At 43.9% G+C, this 25,238-nt stretch overlaps 1 protein-coding gene across 14 annotated transcripts in view; it reads left to right on the top strand.

The window, feature by feature from the left end:
• Positions 1-25,238, top strand: part of mmd (disintegrin and metalloproteinase domain-containing protein mind-meld) — a 557,313-nt gene that overhangs the window by 168,386 nt on the left and 363,689 nt on the right. For all 14 annotated transcript variants that reach the window (XM_033383140.1, XM_033383136.1, XM_033383138.1 and 11 more), the window contains 2 exons: positions 6,807-6,880; positions 19,789-19,861. In XM_033383140.1, coding sequence (XP_033239031.1) covers positions 6,807-6,880; positions 19,789-19,861 — 147 coding nt within the window. The remainder of the gene's footprint in view (positions 1-6,806; positions 6,881-19,788; positions 19,862-25,238) is intronic.

Below are 25,238 nucleotides of genomic sequence, written 5' to 3'. Positions count from 1 at the left end.
TCATTATTTACGGTTCCTGCAAAAAATTATTAATAAATCTCTGTAGCACATGAAGGATGAAGCAGATGCAATTAAGGTGACCTACAACCACAGATTATGGGGAAAATGGAAAGTCAAGGTGACCAACAGCACCAGAAAGCGGCTCCGAGAAGGCGAAGAGCACGATTTCCAAAGGCCAGGCAGTGGCAGAAGAAGTGGGGGTCCGATTCCCCCTCCTCCTCGTCGCCGCAACTCCTGCAGAAGTCGTTATGAGGGATTGAAAGTCTAGAGGCATGGGTGCCGATCTGCCAGAGTCCCGTAATGGCCCGAGTAACTGCATTGTGCTCTGCTGAGTCTATACAGCTCGGCTGAGCGCTTCTTCGATCGATGTGGCCATTTCAATCTTGAGACCCTACAGGAAACGGTTTGCTGCCATCTCCTATTGGCATTTTGCTCGAACAATTCGTGCGTGAGGAGCCTGCACGTAGCCAGAGGCATCCCTACCTGCTTCCTCTCCGATAAGAGAGGAATCGCAGTACTCTGCCTGGCAAGAAAGATAGATATTAGACTAAAATTCGAGGAAAATAATAATATTCCGAGCATAAGACCCTCAACGGTTCATGCAAGGAATAATTCGATCTACAAAGTGGAAGAAACAATGGTTCAGCGGCTCAACAGATCAGGGCTGTCTATGTCACCTCTGATCAAGTTGTGCATAAAAATCACACCAAGCATTTCGGTCTACTAGAGTAGGATGGAATTTTCACACCCGCATACCATTCTGTACTGATTATATACGGTCCTGGTGTACTTTGTACTGAGGGCACCATACACAGGAGCCGTATTTTAAGATCGGACGAACAAGCGAGGTATAGAGAGTCTTTGTTATATAGGGGTCGTCAAATTCCTTTGACCACCTCTTTATAAACCCAAGCACGCCCATGGCCTTATTTACCATGGTAGAAATGTGTTCGGAAAACTTTAACTTGGGATCTAACATAACACCCAGATCATCCACCAGGGTAATTCTCTCAAGAGAACCACCAAATAGGGTGTAGGGAGCCAAGAAAGGGTTAGAACGATGAAATGTCATAACTTTGCATTTCGAGGCATTAAGGTGTAACAAGTTTGCACAACACCATGACTGAAAGCTATTGAGATCGGATTGCAAGCGAGAATGAAATGAAATGTCCTTGTACTGGACACAGAGTTTAACATCATCCGCATACATAAGTACTCGAGAGTATGTTATTACTGAAGGCAAGTCGTTAATAAAGAGTGTGAAGAGTAAGGGGCCTAGATGGCTTCCTTGTGGTACTCCTGAAGAAATCTTTACTGGTAAAGAGAGTTTATGTGCAGTTTATGTGCTAAAAGGGAATGGTTTACAGAGTTGAATGCTTTACTAAAGTCGGTGTAAATAACATCCGTCTGTAAGTTACCTTGAAAGCCTTTAATAATGAAAGAGGTAAACTCTACCAAGTTCGTGGTGGTTGATCGCCGCCTTATAAATCCATGCTGAGTTGGAGATATAAGTGACTTGCAGAGATGTTGCAAGTGCGGAGTTAAAACCTTCTCAAACAATTTGGGAATAGCGGATAAATTTGCTATACCTCTATAATTTTTTGCATCAGACTTGCTACCTTTTTTATGGAGAGGAATTATAAACGATTCCTTCCAGATTGGGGGGAAGCAAGAGGAATCAATGGACAGGGTGAATAGTTTAAGCAATGGTCCACACAGAGCCTCTACGCAGTACCTGAGTACTAGTACTAGTATATAAGGAAGAGATCTAACTGCTCCGCTATCTCGTGCAGAGATCTGCGGCAGTCATTCACAGTCGCTGAGTTCGACGATATTGAGCCTAAAGCTTTAATAGCTGCTTGGCTGTCTGCCATGCGCTGAACTCTGCTGAGTTTATTGTGGCATGTCCTTCTGTCTAAGGCTGGCCACCATACCACCACTCCATAGAGCATGATCGGTCCTATGATGGCGTTGTAAAGCCACCGAACTATATAAGGGGTCATTCCCCATTTTAGTCCGATGGCTTTCCTGCAAGTATAGAGGGCCACTGTGGCCTTCTTTACTCTATCCTCTATACTCAATTTCCAGTCGAGCTTTCTATCGAGGATAAGGCCAAGATACTTGGTTGTGTTGCTGAAGACCAGCGCTTCCTCACATAGCTTTGGGGGAATCAGTGCCGGAACTTTGTACTTCCTAGTAAAGAGCACCAGTTCCGTCTTAGACGGGTTGACGCTTAGACCGCATTTGTCTGCAAATTTTGACATTTTCATGAGTGTGCTTGTCAGGCAGTCACACAGCGTCTGCGGAAATTTACCGGAGAATGATATGGCAACATCGTCCGCATACGCCACCACGCAGCCACCCCCCTCTATCTCCCGCAGCAGTTCGTTCACTGCCACGTTCCATAGGAGGGGCGAGAGGACTCCGCCCTGCGGCGTGCCTACACTGGCAAATCTGGTGGAGGTTGATGTCCTCAGTGATGCCTCAACCGTTCTGCATTGTTGCATCTGATCGATCAGGTGAGTCCGGGAGTCAACCCCCAGGTCCGTCAGTGCACCCGTGATGGCGGTCGGGAGGATGTTATTAAAGGCGCCTTCTATGTCGAGGAAGGCTACCAGGGTGGACTGCTTACAGTGGAGGGACGCTTCTATGGTCGATGTGATCGTATGTAGGACCGTTTCGGTGGATCTTCCTTTCCGATAGGTATGCTGGGAGTCTGAGATTAGACTAGGCGGAATATTCACCGTGAGATGCATCCCCAAAAGCCGTTCCATCGTCTTCAAAAGGAAAGACGATAGACTTATGGGTCTGAAATCTTTGGGAGCAGTGTGCGAGGGCTTGCCTGCCTTGGGAATGAAGACGACTTTGGTATGAAGCCAGGTTTCTGGGATATATCCATGGGAGAAGATTCCCTCGTATATCCTTTTGAGCCAGTTAGTGGCTTTTTGTCTAGCGTGAATCAGATTGGGCAGGGATGATGCCATCTGGTCCCGCAGACTTGTATGGTTTGAAGCTTCTGATTGCCCAGGAAATGTTCTCCTGGCTTAGCAGGTTCATGATATCACTTGAGGCAACGGAAGGAGCCGCGATGTAGTGTGGTCTGGTTTTATCGCAGCCGGGAAAGTGGGTGTTAAGGAGAAGATTTAGCGACTCATTGCTGGACGTTGTCCACGATTGGTCGGCATTCTTCAGGTAGCCCAGAGTGGGTGTAGTCTTCGAGAGAACTCTGCGCAAGCGCGAGGCTTCCGAGTTGTTCTCAATGTCGCTACAGAACTTACGCCATGAGGCGCGTTTGGCTTTCCTCAGTTCTTTATTATAAGTTGACAGACTGCCCTTGTATTCGGTCCAGTTCCGCAAAACGTTCTCAGCCTTGTCTGTGTGAAAGAGTATCCGGGAGGCTTTCCGGAGTTCTCCCAGTCCTGTCTCCTGTCTCCCATTCAGGTTTCTTCCGGCCTCTGCTCTTGCCGGAGGGGCAGGATTTATCGAGCGCCTCATTGCGGGCGTCGGTAAATAGTTTAACAAGATGAGTCGTGGCTTCCCCAGAAATCTCCTCCTCAGGTGGAGTGTCAGGGAGAACACGACAGAGGTGGTCTGAGTACCAAGTCCAGTTTGTCCGCCTGATGTTCCGGAGTTGAGTTGGTCTCGGTAGTGAAAAAGAGAATACGGTTTCCACGTACCTGTGGTCCGAGAAGGAGTGCTCTTCCAGGACCCTCCAGGATACGATATTCCCATGTATCTCATGAGAGGCAAGTGTGAGGTCCAGGACCTCCTTGCGGTTTTTAATAATGAGGGTGGGATCCCTCCCCTTATTTAATAGGACCATCTGAGTGGTCAGTAAATAGTTGAAGAGGTACTCACCTCTTTCGTTAGTGTCAGTGCTTCCCCCCTGCACTGCCAGTGTGCATTGTCGTCGTACCCTACGATTAGGCCGGTGTCCTTGGACCCGCAGTCTGTGATTAGCGCACTGAGCGCCTGTGGAGGGGGGTCCGGTTGGTCGTGACCCATGTACGTGGAGCAGATTCTCAGTGAGCACCCCTGGCCTTCGAGGCTCACTGCTGATTGGTCTTCATTGCTGAAATTTAAGAGCAAAAAAAAATGCGAATCTCTTTTTGCAAGAATGCAGGTGCGAGTTTTACCTGCGGTATCAGCTACGTATGGCTTGTTGTCTGAAGTTGTCAGACCGGAGACACTGTTTCCGAGGATCCAGGGACCCTGAATGAGGACTATGTCGGCTCCACCCTTGTCCAGATAGAGCAGTAGAGCAGCACATAATGCCTTACAATGGTGGAGGTTTATCTGCAGGAGCGTCAATGACATTCCAGAGGCTTACCTCCATCATTGTTGTTTCTAGATCGCTGTCGGGGGACTCCGGCTCCTCCCCGACAAAGATGTGGCTGAGACCTCTGGCTAGGTCGCTCTCATCGAACGCCTAGTCGTCCGACATCATGGGCGCCGCGTCCGATGCCGGGTTGTCCTCCTCACACGAGGCCCCCTCTTTCAGGATCTCCGGCAGCCCCGGGTCTGGCTCGACCTCTGCTCGCCTGCTCTTGCGATCCGACTTGTAGGTGGATGGTGATCTTTTTATATCCGTAGTCGAAGGCGGTGGAACCGTGGCAGGGTTGAGGAGGCCCACAGCCTCTGCTCCTTTCCTTCTGCCGACGCCCTGAAGTTCGGGTCCTCGTTGAAAGCCGCTCGTCTCCTGTCCTGGTACGACGGCTTTCCTCCCCGTGGTGCAGAGACGCTGCCCGCCGGGGCTCCCATGGGTTCCTCGGTCCCGGTGCGCTTACCAGCCGCGATTACGGTCTGCTTAGCAGCCACCCCGGTATCCGATTCGCCCTTAGAGCCACCCGACTTGGAAGGACTCGATTGGCTTTTCGGGCCCCCCCTCGCTGCGGCTGCTGCCTGCAGACGGTGGACCGACTTAGTCTCCTTCCCCGCCTTCTTTGGACTTGGTTTCCCAGGCGTCGGTGTAGATGGATTGGCTTGTCCCTCCGATGCTTTAAGAGGAGTACCGAGCTCCTTTGCGGTGTCTTTGCTTTTGAAATGTTTGTTGTTTGTTGTTCCCACGAGTAGGCGGGAAGGGGTTGGTCACCCGAGGCATAGCCCGCTTGCCCCGGGAAGCTTAATTTAAACTGGAGGTCGGCAGGTATCCAGAGTCCGCATATTAGCGACCGGCACCCCCCCGGCCATGCATCCCTCGGCATATAACAGTGTCACCTTGGATTGGGGTAATTTCACTGAGAGTTTTCTTCTCTTCGCCCGACTACCATTAGCCAGCATCCTGGCAGAGACATGACCGTACCAGGACCTGTTTCCAGCCACCCTCATGGGGAGAGTATAGTCGCACTTCCACCGGTGTGTACAGTTACGGCGGGTGACGGTTCGCTCGCAACCCTCTGTGTTTTAGGGGTGTGGGACCCAAGCCGCACCGGGTATTCCTAACCGGAGTAGCTGCGCCTCAATTCCGAGTTTACAGTTGTGCGAGCCGACCCGCCATCCGCTTATCCTCCTGTAGCACCCGATGGCTGACGGCTTAAAGTGAAGCTAAATCACAATGGTTTGCAGCTTTGGCAAAATATATGGAAGAAAAAATGGAATAATGTAATTGTAGCTGTGTTATCATATAAATTTCCGAAATACTCTTCTGCTAACTATGACAGCACAACAATATTTGGCGTTGATCTTGGTCCGTTGAGAGAGAGTCCCTTCAAGAGTTCGTGACGGACATAGAGCTTACAACGATGCGCCAGTCGATTTTAGAGAAAGTTAAAAAATTTCATGCAAATTAGGACGTTCCAAGAAGCAGTCAGACAGTCTTTATATGCCGTTTTTGATATGCCGTCTATAAAAATAATATAAAAAAAATAAATTTTATCCCTAAGTAGCCGAATACTTATTCCGATTAAATAAGAGGACAGCGCAAAAATAAAATTACGATTTGTTGTTTATTGAGTGATATCCATAATGTAAGCGAAGTTTGCTTGTCCGTTACATGCCTGAATTGCCGCTCCGATTGCTGAGCGCATCTTCGCTCGGCATACATAGATAAGCAGACGCAAAGCGTAGATAGCGAAGTGTGAGCTTCGAGAGAACGCTTAACAGGGCAAGCAAAAGCGACGCTTTAACGAACATACATATGAGTGACATTGAAATTAGTAACAAACAAAATAAACGGCTGAAGGCCAAACATTCGGTGCTATTTGGCAAGAAGTAAATCGTCAGGGTCCGATCCGAACAACGTTAATCGACGAAAATTCATATCTTACAAGCCAAGATGAATCATGGTAATCAAATAACAAGAAAACAAGTATGTTAGTATTCAATGGAAAATGCTACAAAAAATAGGGCATATGGCAACAAAATCATGTTGTCGAGATTTTGAAACATTACTACCATTACTACTATCATGTAGAAAAAGCTTAGTTCAAATGTGGAGACTAGCAATGGGAAACGAGTGCAATGGAATAACAATGGGATAGCAATCATCTCTAAATATATTAATATATTGTAGTTAAAGCTTACCGTCTGTAAAATATTAGTCTTTCAAATGCAAAATTTAACACGTTTTTAAGGAACTTTTTAAAATATCTACTTTAAAAACTCAGGAAAAGTCTAAATAAATAATATGATTTCGAATATAATCAATAATCTATAGGATATCATAAACTGATTGAACACAAAACAAATGTTTAAAAAAAGTAATTTTTTATGAATAAAAATTCGGCGCTCCGACTTTAGCATTGTTTTTAGAACGGTTATTGGCACTTGCATCAATTAATAATTATACGATTTCTTATAACTTGCAGAAACATTTTCATCGCACGTCGCTGCTAATCAAGGCTTTTAATCATAAATTTCGCCTGGACTTGGAGCTTAACTCGTAAGTTACTATTAACCATTAGGTGAAATATGTACCAATATAAAAAAATTAAAAAATTAGTACAGTATAAAGAAGTTGTTTGCGGTAACACTATAGTAGTACTACTACCTTACCACACAGAAGTCTTGAAACCCGATCTTTGTCATACAGAAGGAATTTTTCGAAGCTTGTGAAAGTCCTGCAGATCGATCGCTCCTAAGTATGTACACTACATATCTGATTCAAAATATGATATATTATGATATCGTACAGCTCAGTATACTCTATTATATATGTAGGCTGGGTATTGCACATTGCGATATTCTCTGACACCCGAGCAGCTATTAAAACATTTTTCTCATTTTCGTTAAACTCAACTACTGTGAATGACTGCTGTAGTTCTCTCAGTAAGGTCGATGAGCAGTTGGATCTATTCCTAATATGGGTCACCGGACACAAGGAAATGGAGCAAAGTTATATAGACTCAGTAGGCCGCGTTACTTGTCAGCTCTCCGAACCATTACGGGACGCCAACCGGATGTCAATCCCTCATAACGACTTCTGACGAAGCTGTCGGGAAGAGGAAGAAGAGAAGTTACTTCCCCATATCTTCTGGTCGTTTCTTTTTTACCGTAAAACCCCAGATAGGCTCTGCCGCAAGACGCGGACGCGTTTACGAAAATATGGATGATAGACTAATAACACTATGCAACAAAACTTAACTTTTTTCCGCTGTGAACCAAACAAACTTTTTTTGATAGATTTGGGGCCTTACATTTTTTTTTTTAGTTTTTTTTTTTACATTTAGGCTATACATAACTTAAGTATATTAAGCTTGATTGTATTGAATAAATGTTTAATGTGCTATAATCGGACCCCAGTCCTTTTTAGCTTAGCCATCTGAAAAATATTTAGATTTCAAGTTACATTTTGATACATTTTTTCGGTATTTTTTCTGAAAATTTTGACTTTGAAAACTCGGTAAAAGTAAAAAAAAATTAATTTTGTTTGTGTTTTCATATTTTTTTTTATTGACTGGTATAATCTATGAATAAAAAGCTAAAGTGCAGCCGTTTGACAAAACCTCAAATTTCGTTACGTTCCATCCTAAATGCAATTTTAGAGTTAAAAACTGTTAAAAATACAATAGTTCGGTATTTCTTATAAAAAAAGGTCATATATCGAGGGAAGGTATTCAACAGTAAAATTCAAATCACAAATATTATTATTATTAATTATTTAAGACGAGGACGTAAATTATTAGTTGGTAAAATGTGATAGAGGGAATAATCTGATCGCGATAACTCTTTATGTTGACAATGATGATGTCGAAACATCTATAAAACGTTTCATTTTAAGAGCAAAACACATTTGAATACGTTTCTTGCAAACAGGTTATCTGATTTTGTAACATCTTATTCTGCAAAATTTTTCGATCGCAAGGCTTTTTAACTTCAGAATGGCATAATAATGAAGACTATTAAACTGCTTTAAAAATATTTAAAAACTACAAATTGGTTTACAATTCAGACTAGCGAGCTGTTAAACTTAAAAAAGACTATAATCAAATACTCACCAAAAAAGTGGATGAGTTTTAGAAGTTTCTAAACGTGGCAAGAAAATATTCTAGTCAATATCCATTAAATAATACAAATTCCTATATTAAATACAAATTGAAGTGTTAACTGGCTTGTCTTAAACATAAGACATAAGCCATGGGTCAAATATCGTATCTTTCTACCCGGTACTCAAAATGAGTATTGGGGTATATTAGATTTGTGGTGAAAATGGATGTATGTAATGTCCAAAAGAAAGCGTTTCCGACCCCATAAAGTATATACATATATTCTTGATCAGCATCAATAGCCGCGTCGATTTAGCCCTGTCTGTCTGTCCGTCTGTCCGTTCCTATTAGCGTATAGTGCATCGTTGCTCTACAACAACATTTTACATCCGGACTTCTGTGATATGTCACTGTTACAAGAATATTTCAAAACTTTGCCCCGCCCACTTCCGCCTTCACAAAGGTCAAATATCTGTGGCACCCACAATTTCAAAGATACAAAAAATCAGAAAGAGCAGAATCGTAGAGGATGACTGTATCTTCTAAAGTGCAAAATCTGAACCGGATCGTATAATTATTATAGCCAGAATCAAGAAAACAATTTCAGTCTCTCTCGCTCTGTCTCTTTCTAACACACAGGTTTTATGGTCGGCTTTGCCTATTGCAGAATGTGAGTTCAAGGTTCTCAGAGGCTATACGAGCTAGAGCAACCCAATTTGGTATCCACACTACAGTGATTTCGGACCTTAACAAGTTAGTTTCAAAATTTTGCCGCACAGGGGGTGATTGCTGGGTATCAGATTGCTGAATCTGGATCAGATCGAATTATTTTTATAGCCAAACGGAATAAATCAGACTGATTTTCTGTCTCTCTCGCAAGACCTCTTTGTCGTGTCGTTTAATATTAGCGGCGTCTGCTGGAGGAGAGCCATTCTGACTAAGTATCGACTATCGACTAATATCTGACTAAGTTCCCCCTTCTGTACCTCTAAACGTTGTCGAATAGGGCTTGGTTATGAATTAGTGGACTGTATAATCGTTTATATCTTGAGCTTATTTATTATTTATTGATTATTTAATATTGGTGGTTATAGTACAATTATATTACAAGAATAGCGGGGGGTTCGATTCTACGGCGGTACAAACTATGCGGCTTCGTCTCGAAGTTTCTACTGCGGTTCAAAGTAAGCGTGCGGGCGGCTTCGTCAAGAAGTTTCTACTGCATCAACTTCGCGAAAAGAAGTCGAGCAAAAGGGAATTGAAAGATCACGCGATAAGACTCGACGCGACGGTTTCAATGCAAAACAACGGAACGCATCGCTGTGTGCGTGTGCAGCTGCGGGTCTGGCCATGCGTGTGAGAACATTACAGCTATGTTCTGGACCCGAGTAAACAACAACACAGCTATGCGCGTAAGAATAGTTACTTAGGCGGTGTACTACAATCATGAGCGTGTAAATAGGTCAATCGCAATATACATGAACATTGAATTAAAAACTACGAGGCTCATTTCTCACCATACCGGCCCCCCTGAACGACTGTTCAGAACAAGGGAAGCACAGCAAGTTTGGTAATAGGCCTCTTGTACACTCCTCGGGCGGTTTTGACGGTGACCACTCGAACCCTCTCGTCTTGGCCAGGATGAACTTCGGTGATTCGCCCAAGCAGCCACTTGCTAGGCGGTTGATTTGGCTCCTTCAGTACCACAAGAGTGTCCACGGTTATGTCGTTGGACTCCTGCTGCCATTTCGTGCGAGGTTGCAAGGAAGTAAGATATTCCAGATTCCAACGTTTCCAGAATCCTTGAACCTTGGCTTGCAGTTGTCTCCAACGCTGCAGTCTGTTAATGTTGACGTCTAACAAGGACGGCTCCGGCACCGACATGTGAGGTTGACCTGTAAGAAAATGAGCGGGGGTAAGGGGATCCAAGCTGTGATCGCTAGGCGCACACAGTGGGCGAGAGTTGTAACCCTTCAATCTGAGTTAAAATTGTTGAATATTCCTCGAAGGTTAACGCACTGCTACCAATTACTCGGCGAAGGTGGAGTTTGATAGATCGTACTCCTGTTTCCCAAAGACCTCCAAAGTGCGGGGCAGATGGCGGAATGAAGTGCCAGTTGATGTCCTGACTCGTCAGAAAATTAGCAATTTCCTCGTCTTGACTTTGAGATACAGCTATCCGTTGCATCTCCGTTAGCTCCTTTCTGGCTCCATGGAATGTTGTTCCATTGTCCGAGTACAAGTCGGATATAGGGCCACGTCGAGACCAAAAACGTTTGAAAGCGGCGATAAATGCAGGAGTCGTCAAATCACTGACGAGCTCGATATGAATTGCTTTGGTGGACAGACAAACAAAGATGGCAAACCAAGCTTTGCCAAACTTCGGTGTCCGACCTGCTGATGTCTTGATGGTAGCTGGTCCAGCGTAATCCAATCCAGAATGTAGAAAGCAGCGGGTGGGCTGAACGCGAACGGCGGGAAGATCAGCCATGAGCTGTGTACTCGTTCCTTTGCGCTGGAGGAAGCATATCTTGCAGTTGAATACAATTTTGCGGACTATGTTACGGGCTCCCAGGATCCAATACTTCTGTCTCAATGTGTGAAACATAAATTCGACTCCAGCGTGTAACGATGTGACGTGCTGGTGTCTAGCTATTAAAACAGCGACTGGTGATTCCTTTGGAAGAAGTATGGGATGTTTTGCGTCATAGGTTGTCATCGAGTTTCCAATGCGTCCTCCTACGCGCAGAATTCCTTGGTCGTCAACAAATGGAGTGTAGTGAATCAACTTGGATTTTTGAGAAAGGGCTTGTCCAGTGCTCAGCTGTCTGTACTCCACTTGGAAGAACTCCATCTGGACATGTTTGATTACCCTAGAGCGGGCATATTGAAGCTTCCATGACGATAAAAATGATGACAGGCGGTCCTTGCAACGAAGACGATGTACGAACCGAAAGCAATAGCTAAGTGTCCGCAAGAGATGTGACCAGGAGGACGCTTTGTTGATCATACAGTTAAGATCATTTCCTTCATTGGAAATGTGTAGATTAACTTGGGGCTTGCCCTTTACTTCCATCCGCTCAGCGTCCTCAGTCGACATTGCGAACTTGGCCTTAGCAGGTGGCCAAGTGCGATGTGATTGGGAAAGCCACGGTGGTCCATTCCACCACAGTTGATGTTCCACCAGATCCTTTGGTAGAAGTCCGCGTGATGCACAGTCCGCGGGATTGTCCTCAGTGCGAATGTGTTGCCAGCAGCTACGTGGGCAAGCTTCTAGAATCTCAGCAGTGCGATTACAAACATAAGTGTTCCAAGTCCGTGGGGGTGATGAGAGCCAATGTAGTACAATTTCGGAGTCTGACCAACACGAAGTACTTGAAATAGGAATAGTTAGAGTTTGCTTAACCAGAGACATCAATTTCGACAGAAGATGGGCGGCATTCAACTCGAGCCGTGGGATGGAGATAGGTTTGATGGGTGCCACCCGGGTTTTTGCGGCGATCAGTGTTACAGCGTAGTCATTATTGACTCTCACGCGACTGTAGATGACAGCGGCGTATGCATGAGATGACGCATCGGCGAATCCATGCAGCTCCGTTGCTTGAAGTGGCGAGGATAGGTAGCGGGGTATGCGACAGCTTTCCAGTAAATGAACTTCAGTTACAAACTGTTGCCACCGTGCGCATAGCTGCGCGGGTAGTGGTTGTGGCAGTGTGGACCCCATCGGAGAGGCAGATTCCTTGAACGGATATTGGACGATGTACACGCCATCGTTTCTGCGGGCGTGCGTATGAACGAAGTGTTGCTCAGCGGGATCACTAGCATCAATGGTAGCGTCACTTGGTTGAACTCGTTCCATGTCCATGAACGATCGAACCAAAGTGTCCAGATCATCGTGCGCGTGATGTGCTAGTGCGTGGTTGTGAGCATCACTACTGAGATGGTAGCTGCCTGTAATGACCCAACCAAAATTAGTATGAAGTGCAATAGGATATTCAGAACCAAACTCTTTGCGTTGTCCAGTGTACAGGTTCCAAAGCTGATCAGCTCCTAAGATCACGTCGATTTCGCCTGGTTTACCAAATGTAGGGTCCGCTAAGGGTAGATCACGAATCCTTTTCCACATCGGTGTGTTAGACTCGATCCTCTGGGCTGGAATCGAGGAGGTTAAAGTGTTCATAATCAGACCTGTTACCACCACTGAGGCCGAGCCTGTGCGGGAGAGCAGCGCGAATGTGGCGCGACCTCTAGTAACCCCAGCAGGATTGGCGCCTAGACCAACCACTGGTATACGAGCGTGGGTGCGCGGCAAACCAATTCGTTGAATAAATGATTCGGCGACCATCGTTATAGTCGAACCAGTATCCAACAGTATCCTGCAGGTGGTCTCGTTGCCCCAGGAGTCGACTATAGTGGCCAAAATCGTTGGCAATATGGCCTGACTCTTGGCCACGAATTTCCTCTCCAATGTATGATGGCTGACCACGGCAGGATCAGCGTCAGCAGGGAAACTGGACGAGCGGACGGGTGAGTCAGCGGAGTTATTGACATCAGCGGAAGCCGTAACAGAGCGTATGTGCTCTGCATGAACAAGAGTGTGGTGCTTCAGCTTACACAGCCGGCACGTGTTTGTGGAATTACACTTCTTGACTTGATGAGATCGGCTTAGACAATTGAAGCACAAATTACCATCCCTTGCGAACTTGCGGCGGTCCACAACATCCAGAGCCTTGAATTGAGTGAACGCATAAAGACTGTGTTGCTCGTGACAATATACACAATCACGAGCAGACGTATTTGGCACGTCCACATGATGAGAAATTGCACGACGTTTATTCAGCACCGTGTGTGTATCCTGGATTAGCTTTGGACAAAGCCGAACAGGTCATTTATGGTCACATTTTCCTTGCACGATTCACTGGAGGTGGCCCACGCTTCCTTGCATTCCGCGTCTAACTTTGAGAGCAAGATATGGATTAGCCACACATCGCGGCTGTCGCAGCTCAGCGCATGTAGACCACGTATACTTTCGTCAGCGGTGTCGACTATCTTACGCAACTCGGCGATGTTTGAACCCTTTGCGGTTGGCAACGAAAGAAAGTTTTGAATGAACGAACGAGCAATCAGTGACTTCTTGTTGTAGCGATTTTCGAGCCTCTTCCATGCGTCCTGGTAATTGGCATCCGATACGGGAATATGTTTTATCAGAGACAACGCTTCACCATCCAGATAGGATTTCAAATAATGAAACTTTTGGCACTTGGACAGACTACTCTTCTTGTCGACTGAGCCTAAGAACAAGTCACTAAACTGACACCAATCCTCGTATCTGCCCGAAAACGTCGGAATGCGTATTTTCTCGAACTGCAGCTCTGTGGTTCCCGATGAGTCCCAAATCCTCTCCAGAAGTTGAGTTTGTCCCTCAAATAAGCGTTCCACAGTGGTCGATAGCAGTAGATTTGAGTTGTCGTGCTCATTCTCGTGACTGCTCCGGTCACGTATGGCTTCAGTGAAGATACTATGCGCACTAAAGAACCTTTTCTCATATTCGGGGATGTCCAAATCCGGATCCACGTATTCCTCTTCATCATTATATTGGACCAGCTCTTCAGACAGCTCCATAAAGCGGTTGAAAGTTGCAACAAGTCGGTCCAACTTGTGCTCTAATGTTTGCACAGAAGTACATGACTGTACAAACTCTTGAGCCTCCGCAGCCACGCGAGTTAATTGGGATTTGCAGGCCCCACGTTGCTGAATTAGACGATGCACTAGGGCCTTCATGGCAAACAGCGGGTAACGGTATCACTCAATATGTATATAAATAAGCTCAAACGCGGAGATCCGGCTCGAAGGACCAAAATTTGCTATGGTTATGAATTAGTGGACTGTATAATCGTTTATATCTTGAGCTTATTTATTATTTATTGATTATTTAATATTGGTGGTTATAGTACAATTATATTACAAGAATAGCGGGGGGTTCGATTCTGCGGCGGTACAAACTATGTGTGCGGGCGGCTTCGTCTAGAAGTTTCTACTGCATCAACTTCGCGAAAAGAAGTCGAGCAAAAGGGAATTGAAAGATCACGCGATAAGACTCGACGCGACGGTTTCAATGCAAAACAACGGAACGCATCGCTGTGTGCGTGTGCAGCTGCGGGTCTGGCCATGCGTGTGAGAACATTACAGCTATGTTCTGGACCCGAGTAAACAACAACACAGCTATGCGCGTAAGAATAGTTACTTAGGCGGTGTACTACAATCATGAGCGTGTAAATAGGTCAATCGCAATATACATGAACATTGAATTAAAAACTACGAGGCTCATTTCTCACCAGGGCTATTACTTTTAATTTGATTGTTTCAAACATTTTATGACCCTGAGACCTTTTAAAATATACATAAATTGATTTTGAATGTTAAACATTTTCTAATTCATGATAGATTTATTTTTATATAAATTTTAAAGTGATTATTGTTGATTTTGTTTTTATTTTATCAATTTGTATTTCTCTCAATTATATAACAAATTTATTGAGTCGTCGTCAATTTCCCGATATTTTTCTCATATTGGCTGGCCATTTTATATTTTTATATTTATTAATTCATTTTCTTATTGTTGTGTTCGTTAAAGTTTGAATTGCGGTTCGTTTCAAATGTGTTTCCTGTTATTTGGGGGCTGATTTCACAAACGAGCTACATAAACAAAGAATTTCTTTTTAGAGCTACGATTACATGTTAAGCAAACGAAATCTTTCTATTTATCTCTTGCCCTTTCGCTTATCCAGTTATTTATGGATATATTATATCTTTAATTTGAGAATTGTAAAAAATTATCTTATCTGTCCAGTCTAAATACATAACGAGGTTTATCGTTTAACATTATATTTAGCCTTTGCTTACTTCTGCTACAGAAAACTTCTATTCCATATAGTAGTAACCTCGTCAGATAGGTTTGGGTATCATTAGTTTTAAGACTTGCGGTATGAAATATTTTGTGTGGTACAGTTGGCTGAGTAATCCATAAGTTTTCCCCATCGCCTTTCGTATATGGTCATTCCAACTCAATGTGCTGTTGAACACCAAGCCTAGGTTATGTAATTTATATACGTATTCGATAGATGCGTTGTTTCACGCTCGCTACAGTAGACTCCGCCTACCACGCGGCCGTCTAACTTTGAGCCCTCAGTGTAAAAGTGGACGGCATTTGCAGGTCATGGCTCGCCCATCTACCAGTCTTCCCTAGGGGGGATTGATACTTAGAAAGGCACCGAAAGATGATCACTTTGGATACAATAACCTGTCCTCTTCTGTAATTGCGGGAGTCTCGTCAGGATTCGCGACTACCGACCGCGGACGCTTCCCACAGTTTGGCTTCTCTCATTCTCAGGGTGGAAAATGTTGCACAACTTGATCAGGAGTGACATAGACAGCCCTGATCTGTTGAGCCGCATAAACTTCACAATTTCTATTAGACTGACTAGAAGTTTTATACCGTTGTTCTTTCCATTTTGTAGATCGAATTATTCCTTGCATGAACAGTTAAGGGTCTTATGCTCGGATGATAATTGTGCAGTGCAGTAATTGCATCTCCTCTTGCAAGATGCAGTCATTGCATGTCAACGTCCAAGAGAAAAAACTATATACGGGGTCATTCCCCATTTTATTCCGATTGCCCTTCTGCATGTATAAAGGACCACTGTGTCCTTTTTTACTCTATCCTCTATGCTCAGTTTCCAATCGAGCTTTCTGTCGAGGATTAGGCCTATTTGCCTATTTAGCATTGTTGCTAAATGCTAGCGCTTCCCCACAAGTCAGTGCCGGAACTTGTGCTTTTCACTAGGAATTTACCGGAGAATACTATTACACGGCCGCCACCCCCCTCTATCTCCTGCAGCAGTTCGTTCTGCCACGTTCCTTAGGAGGGGCGAGAGGACTCCGCCCTACGGCGTGCCTCTGCTGACAAATCTGGTGGACGTTGACGTCCAGATCTGAGTCTGAGATCAGACCGGGCAGAATACTCGCCGTGCGATGCATTCCCAGGAGCCGTTCCATCGTCTTCAGTAGGAAGGACGATAGACTTATGGATCTGATATCTTTGTGGGCAGTATGTGAGGGCTTGACTGCCTTGGAAATATAAACGACTCGTAATCCCTCGTAAATTATTTATTTGTCTTCGAGAGAACTTATTGACTCCTTCTCGATTTCGATACAGAACTTACGCTTGGCTTTCCTAAGTTCTTTATTGTAAGTTAACAGACTGACATTTCCGCTCAATGTTCTCAGCCTTAGCTTTGCCAGTTCAGGAGTCCACCACTCAGGTTTCTTCCTCTTCAGGTGGAGTCTCAAGGAGAGCACGATAGAGGTGGTTTGAGTACCGCGTCCAGTTTGACCGCCTGATGTTCCGGAATTGAACTGGTGTCGGTAGTAAAAAAGATAATTCAATTTCCAGTCTGAGACAGAGTGTTCTTCCAGAACCCTCCAGGATACGAGAGGCAAGCGTGAGGTCCAGGACCTCCTTGCGGTTTGTAATAATGAAGGTGGGATCACTCCCCCGATTTAATAAGACCATCTTTCGTTAGTGTCAGTGGTTCGCACTGACTGTGATATGCGTTGTCCTTGGCCTTGCATTCAGCGATTAGAGCCCGGAGCGTATGTGCAGGGGGGTCGGGCTGGTCGTGACCCATGCACGTGGAGCAGATCCTCCGGGTGGCAGCAAGGCAGAGTGAAAGCCATCGCCTTGCCAGCTTGGCTGGCTGATAGTCGGTCAGGACAGTTTTGGCTCATCGCCGCGATTCAATTCCCCCGGTCCCCGGCCCCAAAGGGTCTGCCAACCGCGATATCGCTCTGCATGGCAGAAACCCCGGTAACCAGCCCCCCAACATAAACTCTCGTAGCATTGCCGTGACGTTATTATAGTTACGATATGTATTTTTCAACTTCAATTTTGGCTTTATTTTTGAATTTAATCAATTCTCTTAAAAATAGTTGTTCTTTTTGTAAAAATATTTATTTTAAAGAAGTGAACCACTCAACAATCTTTCGAAGTATTTGAATTTAAGGTTTTTATCTAGTGTAGGTAGACTTTATCGTAAATATGGTTGGTAAGAAGTTGATTGATTGTTTTGATGTCCTTAGCTATCCATTTAATATTATGATGCCAGGGGGTCTCCGGAAGATCAGGGAAGATGTCTGCAACATACCTTCATACAGGTCGGGACATACATTTAGGACAGCTGTCCCTGTCATGGAATCTTTAACATTTTCATATAGTTCAGGGTTCAATCTTTTTACCTTAAACAGTTCTTTTGCTGCCAAAAATTTGATGAGGTGCTGCGGTGTGGCCGGACGCACATAAATCTCCATAGTGCACTCGCTTGGCAACTCCCATCAAATTTGTATTTCCTATATACACTGAGTATTCTTGTTTTGCCCGTACCAAGCATTTTCCAAGATTTACCGCTAATCGATGGTTAATCCTGACTTGATAGGAGTAATGGCCTGCAAGAATTATTTTTTCTCTCTTCTTTTTTTTATGAGTAAGATCTGGTCGGATAAAAGTAATTTAAATCAACAAAAACATAAAGTTTAGTTTCTTATCGAATACTTCGATTAAAGAGATGGGTCTGTAGTTTCTGTAGTTACTTTTTTTGCTTTTTTTTGGAATCGATGTGATTTTATTTATTATATTATTTAAACTCGTTTAAACATTTTTTTTTATTCAGGATTAAGGACTCTGAGGATTAAGGACTCATCCGTCATTTTATCTCTACCACCGGCTATTTTCTGTCCTTTATCTAGAACCTTGACTAAATAATTCATAGTCAAAACCTCTCCCGAGTTTTGACTATTTACATAAGTACAGATTTTCTTTATTTGAGCGTATTTCTTCTGCGGGATCTGCTCTTTCAGGTAATCTAGGTATTCAGACGCTGTGTTCAAGTCGAATCTTAGTCCTAATCCTAATCTATTCGTTCTAATTTTTTTTAAACCTCCTAGTTTGTTTGATATTTTGTTGTTCATCTCAGCTTGATACTCAACTAGCATAACTTTCAGATTTTGCCCTTTTCACAGCTTTGAGATTGTTCTCGAAACAGGATACGTGTCTATCTCTTAGTTGTGCTTCTGGATTAAAAATACTATGGCCGGATCCGAGGCAAAGCACAGGTCAAGCAAACGACCCCAGGAAATTTTTACATAAGTGCCTTGAAATAAGGACTGGTCAAGCAAGCCATGAATAATGTCATATCGTGACATGGGCACTATGTTATTAGACTCGTTTACCGAAGACCCAACAGTACCTGGCAAGATAAAGTCACCAAGAAAAATCATGTGATCTTTATCTGATAACGAGGAAGAATCCGTTTTTATAGCAGCCATGTGCTGCTCGTATATTGAGATATCCGAGGACTGTCAAACATACGAGATGGAAAAGTCAGGAGCATCAGTTTGACACACAAAAATTCAAATTCTTGTTGAACTTTGACTGTGAAGTGCTCCGACGTGAAGCTTGAGTCCACTGCAATCAGAACTCCTCCTGCACGTCGAGACGAACGGTCTTTCGAACGAACTTTCTAAAAGTTGTGTACCGACCTGCGAAAACTTCGGAACAAAGAATGTCCGGTTTTAACCAGGTCTCGGTAAACAGAATAACGTAAAATGAAAATATATCACTATCCGGAAAAAGAGTGATAAGCTTATTATGTAAGCCTCTCACATTCTGATAGGTTACTGCAAGAGAAAAAATTAGTTTTTTGAAAGGTTGGAAATAGATCGCGAAGATGAGGATAGCCTTATACTCTTTAACCACTAAATGCTCCGGCCAAAATTTGGCAGAGCAAATGATGTCGAATTGAGTTGGGGAAACGAATATCTTAAATGAAGCTATCTCCATGGCATAAGAAAAGTTAAACTTATCCACCTTTAAACCAACGTTTTTTTTTTGCTTTGTATAAAAGCAGTTACATCATTAAATGTAAGGCCAGGGGCCAGCCGTGAAACAACAAATTTCCTCTTTGGTTGAACCTTTCTGATTATCCGTTTAATTTTAAAATACGCTTGTTTCAGTTTAAATGCAGGAGTCTATGCACCTTCTGGCTGCTGCATATGTACATTTGCACGAATCTAATATATTCATACATATATATATATACGTATTCATATTCATATACTTTTTGAGTTCCTGATATAAAAAAGCGAATCACCAAGCAACTTTGGATCGACGATTAAGTGTATTAAAAGCTTAGCCACCGCATAGCTAGTGTTCCTTTGAAGTGTCAGTTTGACTATCAGTTATAAGTTGAATTATGTTTAGATAAAAAGTTGGAAATAGTTATTATGAGAACTCTTTTTATATATTTTACAGGCAACTTCTTTCACCCAATATTCAGCAAAAGCACTACCATGTTGGAGGATATCTTGTGGACGGAAACCGGCATGTGAGTTGAAGTTTAAATCTCATGGATATGTTCTGTAGAACTACTATACTGGCTTAAAGCAGTGGTTGGCATGGATCTCTTGAGCATAGAAAAGTGATATGCTGCAACGCTGCCAGCAAACGTACTCTGTTCAAAAGTGATCGACACCAATACAATAGCGTGTACATTAGAGTGTCCCTTATTTGTTATGAAAGTAAAAATTCAACAACAAAAATAGAGGGTATTATTTTTTACTACAAAAAATTATTTTTGTTTTTTAAATTACATTAAACCGTGCCGAATTGTGTTAGACGTTGTGATTTGAACCACACATTCATTATACCCGATACTCAAAATAAGTATAGGGGTATATTAGATTTGTGGTGAAAATGGATGTGTGTAACGTTCAGAAAGAAGCGCTTCCAACCCCATAAAGTATATATATTCTTGATCAGCATCAATAGCCGAGTCGATGGAGCCATTTCTGGGTGTCCGTCTGTTCGTCCCTATGACAAAGGACGAAGATCTGTGGCATCCACAATTTTGAAAATTCGAGAAAATTAAAAACTCAAATCAAAGAAAATTACCATATCTACCAGATAGCCGACTCTTGATTAGATCGATTTTTATTATAGCCAAAAGTAACAAATAAATTTGCAGTGCAATTGCAATTTGCAGACGACATACTCAGACACGTTTATTGTCTCTACCTCACGCACTCTTTATCGCTCAATGTAGCCATACTGACTATGTGTCGGGTATAAATGTAGAGTCGCGGTAGCAGCAGCAACTCACAGCGTTCCCCCTCGCTTTACATTTACAAACTTAATATATAATCCTTATTTGAATTTTATTTATCAATATTAACTATACATGTAAGATATTATTTAAAGTATTCTTAATTCGTATTTTTATCGCGGTGGCCTGGTATGTGTGATTAAAATAGTTCTTAAGGTTAAGGCTTATTTATGCTGAATTTCTGCTGCTGTTTGAGTCGCGTCCGTATGCTCGTGTTCCCTCTTTCGACTGCCTTTTTTAGTTTCTCTTCTTCTCTGCTGTTGCTGCTTATCAGCTGTTCATCTGCTAGCGTTATTACTGCTGTTGTACTGCTGTCCATCTGCTGTTAATCCGCCGTTCCTGCTGTTAACTACTGCTCCCTCAATGGGCCAGCTTGTCTACTCCTTACACTCGTTCATCCTGATTAGTCATCAGTTCCTGATGACCATGCGTCCTTGTTTTCTACAGAAAAGCTCCATAGTGTCATGTTATCGTTGCTTGTGGTCGTATTGTTTGTTCCTTCGACGTCTGCTGCTTTCCGAACATTAAAGCGTATCTGTCCTGGGCCTGCTGAATATTTTCTTTTGCCTCTAGTCGCATCTTTTGTCTCTCGTCTTCAAAATGATCAACCATCTCTTTTTCTATCAGCTGAAGTATGTCGCTATCCGGTCCACAACGCATTTTTCAGCCGATCATCAGCTCAAATAGACAACGCTTTGTAGACCTTTGTAGACCGCTTGTAGACTCGCGGTACGAACTTATACCATCTTCCAGGTTCCTCCGATGTCAATTTGGAAATGATGCTCAGAATAGATCGGTTTACGCGTTCAATTTGTCCGTTTCCTCTTGGTACCCCTGTAGTGCTCCATACGTGTTCGATGTTTTTTTCCTTGACAAACTCCTCAAAGCTTGAAGATGTAAATGCTGCTCCACGATCGCTTACTATGCGTGCCGGATTACCGAATACATCAGACCACTCCCTTAACTTCTTGAGAACTTCGTCTGCTCCTGTTGTTTTTGTGGGATACATCCATACGAACTTACTGAAGCTATCAACCATTACGAAGATGTACTTGTACTGCTTTGAAGTAGCATCCATAGGCCCAAGGTTCATACATAGGTTTCATATAGTTTCCTATGATCTGCATTACTTTTCCTTCCAGATGTGGAATCCAATAGCTCTGCTGTATGGTATGCATTGTTTTTTGAGCGGCAAAGTGTCCTGCGTTGTGAGCGTCGGTTATTATTTCTTTTTCTAAAGACTTCAGTATTAAAGTTGTCATATGGTTTACTTTTCAAAATTTCGGAAACTGCTTTGATCATCGTATCCTCCTGCTGGGCTTTCTTAATTCTTGCTGTGACTTCCGAAGATATCATCATAACATCAATTGGGTACCTACTCAGGCAATCCACATGCTTCAGCCGTTCTCCTGGTCTGTGTTCCACTTCAAAGTCGTAGTCGTGTAGGTACAGGACCCATTGGGCTACCTCCCGCGGAACGTCCTTCTTGCTTAACGTTTGCTTGAAAGCAGCGCAATCCGTTACGAGCTTAAAGTTGATTCCAAGTATGTACTGACGAAATTTTTTGCACGCTAGGAAAATTGCTTTGTCTTCCTGTATATAGCTATGCTGTCGTGCTTCAGACTCCGAGGTTTACTTACTCCAGAATAAGATCGGATACATTTGTCCTTCGTGCCATTGTAACAACGCCGCTACAAACCCGTCCTTTGACGCATCAGTGCGTATCTCGTCTATGTACAGGTCAAGAATGTTTTCATTTATAAGGTTTTGAAATACAAAACTTATAAAACGGATGAAAACTGCTGGCGAATTGCAAAAACCAAAAGGCGCACGGTTGAACTCAAAGAGGCCTTCCTTCGTTATGAATGTCGTATGTTTTTGCTGCTTTCTTCCACAGGAACGTGGAAAACCCCATTTTCTAAGTCCATGATGGCGAACACCTTATCATTTTCCAGTTTTTCCAGCACCTCTTCAACGATTGGAACGGGAAAGCAATCTTTCAAGACGATCTTGTTCAACTGACGATAGTCTACGCAGACCCGGCTGCTCCCATCCTTTTTCTTGACAATTATAGTATGACTGGCGAAATTTCATGATGAGGGTCGTATTATCCCAGCGTTGGCCCATTCATCGATCTGCTGCTTGACAACGTCGGCTTCGCTGATGGCCACTCGACTTGGCGAATGTCGAAACGGCGCTATTTTCTCGTCCGGTACGATCTTCAGCATGATCGGGCACACTGCACTCTGCTTCTTTTCAGTAAACTCCTGAATCATTGATTGGACGGCATCTCTGAACTGCGGTGGAATGTTTATGTCAGTATTTGCTTCGACCACGTTGTAAATACTTATCTGTTTGGTGTCCTCAGGGTATCCTCCTGGCGTTGATGTCATTATGAACTTGGATATAAAGTCGTGTCCAAGCAACAATTCGCAACCGACGGCATGATCGGCCACCACAAGGAATTTGTGTGCCAGTCGCATTCCGTCGATCTCCACTTCTGCCGTAAACTGCCCAGCGGAGCGTGTGATGTTGTTTCCAAGTCCCCTCAAAGTTGACGAACTGGCTTGCAGATGGATACCACTCATTTTGCCGAACACTGACATCTTTAATAGGGAAACATCTGCACCGGTGTCTATGAGCCCCTTGACTTGCACGTCGTTAATTTTTAGAGATTTGAGGTGTTTTTCCTCGTATGAAACTTTTACGGCAGCAGCACTCGGGCAATCCTTAGACATGTGTGCAGTCTGATTGCAGCGGAAACACTTTAATGCAGCTCGGCAATCCTTGCGTAGATGCTCCTGGGATCCACAATTGTAGCAGCTTCCTTTCATACTTGGTGAAATTGGACTTCTTTCCGAACGGCTGTGAGTCTTTTTGCTTGGGGGCAAACCCCCATCAACCGCGAGCGTTCTTTCGTAGATTTCGTACTTCTCTCGCAGCTGCTTGTATGAGCTGCATCCATACAAGGTGTACTTGTAATCCGTTTTTAAATTCAGTCCGTCGACAATGTATCGAATTACCGACTCCGTGTCTGTTGTCCCACGTGCAGCAATGCGTTTCATCTGCAGTATATATTCGTGAAAACTTTCGCCGGCAATCTGCACTCTCATAGACAAAACATAATGATAGGCGACAATAAACATAATTAACCCGGCTATCATTGATATCGATGATTTGAAGGCGATTTTGAATAAAAGTCCTACCTGTATCAGCGTAACCCAATGTGCGCTGCCAATGTGAGGGCCTTAGTTAACAAAGAATTAATAATATTCGTAGCGGGGTAATAATCCGAATGCCAGAGAACATCGTAGCTGAGTGCGACAGCAAGATCATTGCAGTCACGTCATGCAAAGGGCTCCCAGACCTTGCCTTTTGCAAGGCGGCACCGACAAACAACTGTGCCCAAGAGCTGCATTCCGGAGAAGTAGCCCACTGCGACACACAACCCAATGATTTGCCCCCGATCTTCGAAGTAGATGAGGGCATCGTAATAATCAACGCCGCACATGCCTTCGTAACCATTGACAATGGCCCGGAACGCCGAATTACGGGAAAGTACCTGGTGAATTTTGACCAGGTAGCCTGCATGAAGGGTTCTACGAACACCAACTTCAATAGCGTGCCGAAAAGGCTCCCAGGTGTGGCAGCGGCCACAAGAATCAACGTCACCTGGCACCAAACTCTGCTGAGCCTGCCATACCTCCACAAACTCAGCGACGAAAAATTTGGAACGCATCGCTGAAGTTCAGACGGGCCTTGTCACCGGGCCCGTGCTAGCCGTAGCCGTAGCCGTAGGCGTACTCATATACGCCATCAAAGCCGGAATCTTCTGGAAACTGCGGCGCACTCAGCGGAAGGAAACAGCCGACGCCATCCAGCAGGTGCTGAAGAACATGGGCTTGAGCGAGGACGGCCAAGTCTTGAAATAGGGAGTAGTTAACAAATGTTAACCAAATTGGCAACTGGGCGGGATTCCTGCAAGATCGCTGAGTAGGCAGATTCGCTGACCATGGGAGACCGCCGAGACCGCCGGATGCCAGCATGCATTGGACACCAGGCACGAGGCGCAATGTCAGCGTTTCTGCTGAATTGCGACGGGCCCGGCGGATGAAGAGTGACGGCTCGAGACCGGGATCCGCCGAGTGGCCACAACATACTTGGTGTTTTTAATAACTCATAATTATGAATAAAGTGTTACCATATTATTCTTAACAACCCGCAAACTTATTATTACTTATATATACTTTATGGGGTCGGAATCGATTCCTTCTGGACGTTACTCATATCCACTTTCACCACAAATCTAATATACCCCTATACTTATTTTGAGTATCTGGTATCATTGATTATCGGAAAACTTAATTACTTGAGCACTTGAGGGGAATATTCTTTCAAATTAGTACATATATATGTAAGATATTATTTAGAGTATTGTTTATTCGTATTATTATGGTATGGGTGCTTACAAAAGTTCTTAATGTTACGGCTTATTTCTGCTGCTGCTTGAGTCACGTCCGTATGCTGCTGTTCTCTCCTTTTCATCATCATCAGCTGTTCCTCTGCTGCTGTTATTACTGCTGTTGCTTATCCCCGCTGC

This window comes from Drosophila pseudoobscura, chromosome X, assembly GCF_009870125.1.
Source record: "Drosophila pseudoobscura strain MV-25-SWS-2005 chromosome X, UCI_Dpse_MV25, whole genome shotgun sequence".
Taxonomy (NCBI): domain Eukaryota; kingdom Metazoa; phylum Arthropoda; class Insecta; order Diptera; family Drosophilidae; genus Drosophila; species Drosophila pseudoobscura.
Note: the sequence above shows the minus strand (reverse complement) of the source record. Positions and strands in the feature narration are given on the sequence as shown.